Source organism: Hipposideros armiger, unplaced genomic scaffold (genome assembly GCF_001890085.2).
Source record: "Hipposideros armiger isolate ML-2016 unplaced genomic scaffold, ASM189008v1 scaffold_132, whole genome shotgun sequence".
Taxonomy (NCBI): domain Eukaryota; kingdom Metazoa; phylum Chordata; class Mammalia; order Chiroptera; family Hipposideridae; genus Hipposideros; species Hipposideros armiger.
This window is the reverse complement of record NW_017731482.1, coordinates 1,543,468-1,549,498: the sequence shown is the minus strand read 5'-3', so window position 1 is coordinate 1,549,498 and position 6,031 is coordinate 1,543,468. Positions and strand designations below refer to the sequence as shown.

The window sequence follows — 6,031 nt, the reverse complement described above, 5'->3', positions numbered from 1 at the left end:
TGCAGGCCAGAAGGCGTTGGCACAAAATATTCAACTCCCACATGGGATGGGGGGGCTGTGCCCCCTCTCCCCCCCCACCCCCCGCAACTAAGATTGAACACGGCACCTTGAGCTGAGCTGAGTGGCCATGAACTGCCGACAGGCGGCCAGATGGCGACTGGACTTGGAGCTGAACTAGCTGCGCTCTCTACAATTAAGATTGAAGGACAACAACTTGGCAACAACTTGGCTGTCCCCCTTCCCCAATTCCCCAACAGTATTCCCCTCCTCCAATTCCCCAATAAAATCTTTTTTAAAAAAGTTGAAGGACAGACAAAGAACTTCCCAGAAAAGAAAAAGCAAAAGGAGTTCATCACCACCAAACCAGTATTACAAGGAATGTTAGAGGGATTTTTTTAAGATGGAAAAATAATCTAAAGTATGAATAATAAAATGGCAATAGCTATAACTCTATCAACAATTACTTTCAATGTAAATGGATTAATGCTCCAATCAAAAGACATAGGAGGGCTGAATGGATAAGAGAACAAGACTCTTACGTATGTATGCTGCCAACAAGAGACTCACTTCAGATTGAAAGACAGATGCAGACAGAAGGTAAAGGGATGGAAAAAGATATTTCATGAAAATGGAAACAGAAAAACAAACAAACAAAAAAGCTGGGGTAGCAATACTTATACAAGACAAAATAGACTTTAAAGCAAAGGCTATAACAAGGGACAATGAAGGACCCAGTAACCCCACTTCAGGGTATTTATACAAAGAAACCCAAAATGCTACTTCAAGGGGACATGTGCATCCATATGTTCATTGCAGCATTATTTACAATAGCCAAGATGTGGGGGCAGCCTGGAATGGAAGAATGGAAAAAGAGGAGGTGGTACATACATACAATGGAATATTGCTCAGGCATGGAAAGGAATGGGTTCTTGCCATTTGAGGTAGCATGGATGGACCTGGAGGGTGTTGTGCTGAGTGGAGTATATCAGACAGAGAAAGACAGATGCAATGTGGTTTTGCTTATATGTGGAATCTAAGAACAAAATTAACAAACAAAACAGAAACAAACTCATAGATTCAGAAACATGTTGATGGTTGCCAGATGGGAGAGGGGTTGGGGGTATGGGTGAAAAAAGGGGAAGGGATTAAGAAGTACAAATTGGTTGTTACAAAGTAGTTATGGGGATGTAGGGTATAGCATAAGGAGTATTGTCAATAATATTGTAATAACTATGTATGGTGTCAGATGGATACTAGGTTTGTTGGGGTGATAGATGGGAGGGGCCTTAAAGGGAGGGCAAAAAATGTGAAGGGATGAAGAAGTACAAATTGATAGTTACAAAATATTCATGGGGTTATAAAGTAAAGCATACGGAATATAGTCAGTAATATGGTAATAACTATGTATAGTGCTAGGTGGGTACTAGATTATTCAGGGGGATCACTTCTTAACTTACATAAATGTCTAACCACTATGGTATACGCCTGAAATTAATATAAAATAATATTGAATGTCAACTGTAATTGAAAAATTTATAAAGGCGATAGAAGTGGAAGGGGATAAGAGGTCCAAATTTCTAGGTCTAAAACAAATAAGTCATGGGGATGTAATGTACCACATAGGGAATATAGTCAATAATATTGTGATAGCATAGTATGGTGTCAAACGGTTGCTGGACTTATCATGGTGACCACTTCTTTAGATATATAAATCTTGAATAACTATGGTGGACCCCTGAAACTAATATAATATTGTATGTTAGCCATATTTTTAATAAAAATATTTAAAAATTAAACAATCAAACTAAAATATTAAATATATGCATATACTTTGACCCACTAATACTAATGCTTAGATTCTTTCTTATAAAAACAATCTAAAAATGCAAAAATAATTTTATTCATGAAGATGCTCAATGCAGTGTTATTTATAATAATAAACATTGGAAAATACCCTGAGTGTTCAAGAATGTAATAACATAAAGGTTATGAGCAGGAACTTGTAGTCAGATAGCATTGGCTCAGTTCAAATCCTTGCTCAGTCACTGGAGAGTTATGTGACCTTTTGTAAAGTGCTTAATCTTTCTGAATCTGTTTCTCATCTGTAAAATGTGAATAATAACAATAACAATTCTTAGGATTGTTGTGAAGAATAAGTGGGATAATATGTTTGTAAGGACTTAGTATAATGTCTAGCATATAGTCAGTTACTCCTCAATAAAGTCAACTATTAGGATGTAAACTATAACACTGCTTTTTTTTCCTGGGTGGTAAAATGATGAGTAATATTACTTTTAAGTATTTTCCTATATTTAAAAAACTTTTAATGTATTTTTTTGACAATCAGAAAAAAAATCCTCATATTAAAAGAACACACCCATAATTCTAGAATATACCAGTGGTGAAACTCCTTAGCTGAGGTTACTTACCTAGAGAGGAACTGAGTGATCTGGGAAACATGCCAAAGATGCTATCAGTAGTTCCTAAGGTACCCAACTTTCAAAACTAATCGTTGTAGTCTAAACAGTGTTCTGTGAGCCACAGGTCATGATTGATTAGTGGACTATGAAATAAATTTAGTGAGTCTGGTTAGCATTTAAGAATTCTGAACTGGAATAGAATAAGATAAAATGGAAAATAACAGAGGGTAGCTCATGTAACAAGAATGTTTTATGAAACTTCTATTTACTTCAGGGGTGTGTGTGTGTGTGTGTGTGTGTGTGTGTGTGTGTGTGTGTCTTGGGTTGTGATACGAACTATATTTCCTCCTGAGGGTCTCAGAGTTTGAATCTACTTATTGTAGTCCTCAGTAAGGATGTTTGCTGGAAGGATAAAGAAAGGGGCATTCCTAAATATTGTCCTGTTGTGGCCCTGCCAGCAAACACTGATGCCATTGAATAGACTCCCTTAATTCCTAAATTGGGTGATTGTCTTTCAATAAGTAATTCTCTGAAATAGGAGAACACAGAAGGGAATCTGCAGAAACGTCATCGGATGTCAGATAGGGCAGAGTGAGGCAGGCAGGGGCTATTTCAACTCTGGCTCTTTTTCTGGTGTTGTAGCTGAGCTCAGTGGAAGCTGGAGGAGCCACAGCCTTCATCTATGCCAACTTCAGTGTGCCCGTGGTCAAGGTGAGTGGGGGTCTGGTCCCAGCGGATGGTTGTAAGAATGCAGCACCTAACACCCTAGCTTTCATGCTGTCTGTGCTTGCAAGCTTATTCCTGGGAGGGGGGATAAGAAGAGGCCTTTCCCTGATTCTCGGAATCAAAGGTAATCCCTCAGTCTTCTTGACAACCGTATGTTATCGTGCCTCTATTTTTTATTGTGTTTACACTTATATTACAAGTAGATGATTGCATGTCTGCTTTTCCTATTATGATAGATCTCCTCAAAGGTAACTGTTTTATTAGCCTTTGGATCCTCTACAGCAACTGGTCTCCTCAGTCATTCATTCAGTAAACACCGAGGGCTGGCTGGAGGCACTGAGGGTACCGAGGAAAACTCATAGTCTTTGTACTCTGGGAGCTCACAGAGAAGGTAACAGGCAGGAACAACTTACAGCAATAGAGCTGTGAAATCAGGCGAGGCCCAGAGGAGGGCCATGTGGTAAGAGGTTTGTTTAAAGAATGAGTATTTCCCTCAAATTTCAGATCAATCAGGGATGGCAGCCCTTACTGAATTCAGGAATGAAATGAGGACAAAGAAATGAGATCATGTCTATGAAGCACTTTAGCACAGTGCCCAGCACATCCTAAGTATTCAATACATAAATGCAGATATGTATGAATACTCATGGGTTGGCCAAGGCTAAAGTTAGACTGTAGGAAATAAAGCTGGGTGTGGAGGGAAAAAAGGACATGTAGGATTTGGATTCAAAACACCCGGGCTTGAGTTCTGACTTTGCTCCTTCTTAATGACATGATTTAAAGCCCCTAAGCCTCTACTTCCTTGCTGATAAAGTGGGGGGTGTGGGGGGGTGATAACGCTGGCTTCCTGAAGGGTATTAGCGAATGCCGAAGGAAGGGTAAGCATCTGAATTAATAGGTTCTTAGCTGTATGACGAATGTTTTGTTCCACCTGGTGGTTTTTGTCGAGTGCCTCTTCTCAGTGATCCAATGACATCCTATGCTCACCTTTCTCCTAGGACTTGTCACGCTGTCTTGCCCTGGTCTGTTTTTATGTCTGTCTCTCCCACCAGACTGTGAGCTCCCGAGAGTAGCACTGGACATGATTTGTCTTGCATCTTTTGGGCCTGGAGCAGACTAGGCCGTCAATAAATGGCATATACATGAATGAATGAGTAAATGGCAACTTACAACATTTTGTGCCGTTTTATGCATTCCTTGCCCCTAATCTGCACATATAATTTTCTTGTAATGACATGCATGTGTTTACTCTGTCATGTACTTCCAAAGACTGAGATTCTGGGTTGACACCCCCCCGGGGTGGGCCCTTCTGTTTTCAGAATGCAGCACTGTTTTGGTGGAACCTGCGTAGGAGTGGTAAAGGAGATGATGACACACTACATGCTGGCTGTCCTGTCCTAGTGGGAGATAAATGGGGTAAGGCCTGCCTTTCTGGCATGTGAACGAGGTAAGAGGTTCACAATAAAGGGAAAGAGGGGGGTGGAAGGAAAATAGCGTAGCCCTTTCATTCCAAAAGCTTCATTACAGCGCCACATTATATTGAGATAATCAGATTCTGGGGTAGTTGTCCCCAATAGATTGAGGGCCCACAAAGGAATCCTGTCACAGAACAGGTGTCAGTAAGAGTTTATTGACCTGACCAGATGGGCCTTGATTCCTGAGAACAGCTGAGGAGGAGTAGGTGCTAAGTCCCGGTCCTCTATCCCAAGGTGAGAACCACCAAGTGCCTCCCCATGAGGAGATGGTCTAACAAGGAAGAGATAAATAAGTAGGGATGTGTTTACGTCATATATGTGTCCAAAAGCACTGAACTCTGAAGACAGAAAAAGTGGGAGAGGAATTCTCACGCTGAGGTGGCCACTGATGGGAGAAGCCACCCCTTTTCTCTTGTTACTCTGGAATGGCACCATGGGGGAAGTGGGCTTTTAGAAGCTACATGAATGAAAGGGGAGTGATTCTTAGAATCCACAGGTTTGAAAATTAGTCTACAGCAGACAGGACCTGTCAGGGGCTTTTTCCAGGGGATGGTGTCCTCTTTGCTATTTATCTCTTCTAGAAGCAACATCATGTAGTCCATCGCAGGGCTGGGACCAGGGTGAGGCAGCTGAGTGGCCTGGTGCAGAATTGAAGGCCATTGCACAGCCCCGTGAGTAGCACTGTCACTGTCCGCTCTGCTGAGCCCGCTGTCTTCTTCCTCCCCATTCTTTCCTAGTGGCCAACAAGTGGATCCACGAGTATGGACAGGAATTCCGCAGACCCTGCAGCTCAAGCCCCGAAGACTAAACTGTTGGCAAAGAGAACATCCGTGGAATTCCTGGGCTTTCCAGAGAAGCCAGAAGCCAAAAGCTAGGGTAGGAGAGGAGAAAGGAGAGCGACCTTCTGGAAGAAGGCCTTGTCAGCATTGTCTGCTCCTTGCAAATGGGAGACAAGGAAGTGGCCTTTACCAGGGGACACCTGAGAATTTACATTGTTTCTCCTCCAGGCACGAGTCACATTAGAATGGACAATACAAAGGACTGGGCAAGAAAATTGGAGAGAGAGGTTTCTAGAACTCAGATACTCTCTGAGTTGGGAACAGGACAATAGCAACAGTCTCTCGGGTTTGGTCAATGGGGCTTTTGCCAGTTTGAGCCTTGACCACAGGGGCCCCGCGGTGGCAATGCGGACACTTGCAGGAGGGGCTGGCCCGGCTGCTGTGGCTTTGTGCTCATCTGCCCACGGACTTCTGCTGAAGACTGCGCAGGGAGTGTCTCTGTATCAGGAGTGTACCTCACATGATGACATTTTTAAAGCAGAAAGCAGCTTTTTCTTTTTTTTATATGATGATGTTTAATACAGCCATTAAAAATGTTTACAGAGCATTTGTCACAACCGAGAATATTCTT

At 42.1% G+C, this 6,031-nt stretch overlaps 1 protein-coding gene across 1 annotated transcript in view; it reads left to right on the top strand.

The window, feature by feature from the left end:
- Positions 1-5,989, top strand: part of P4HA3 (prolyl 4-hydroxylase subunit alpha 3) — a 62,722-nt gene extending 56,733 nt beyond the window's left edge. The window contains exons 12-14 of the mRNA XM_019649327.1: positions 3,063-3,131; positions 4,466-4,562; positions 5,359-5,989. Of these exons, the coding sequence (XP_019504872.1) occupies positions 3,063-3,131; positions 4,466-4,562; positions 5,359-5,429 (237 nt within the window). The 3' untranslated portion in view covers positions 5,430-5,989. The remainder of the gene's footprint in view (positions 1-3,062; positions 3,132-4,465; positions 4,563-5,358) is intronic.
- The last annotated feature ends 42 nt before the right edge of the window (positions 5,990-6,031 follow it).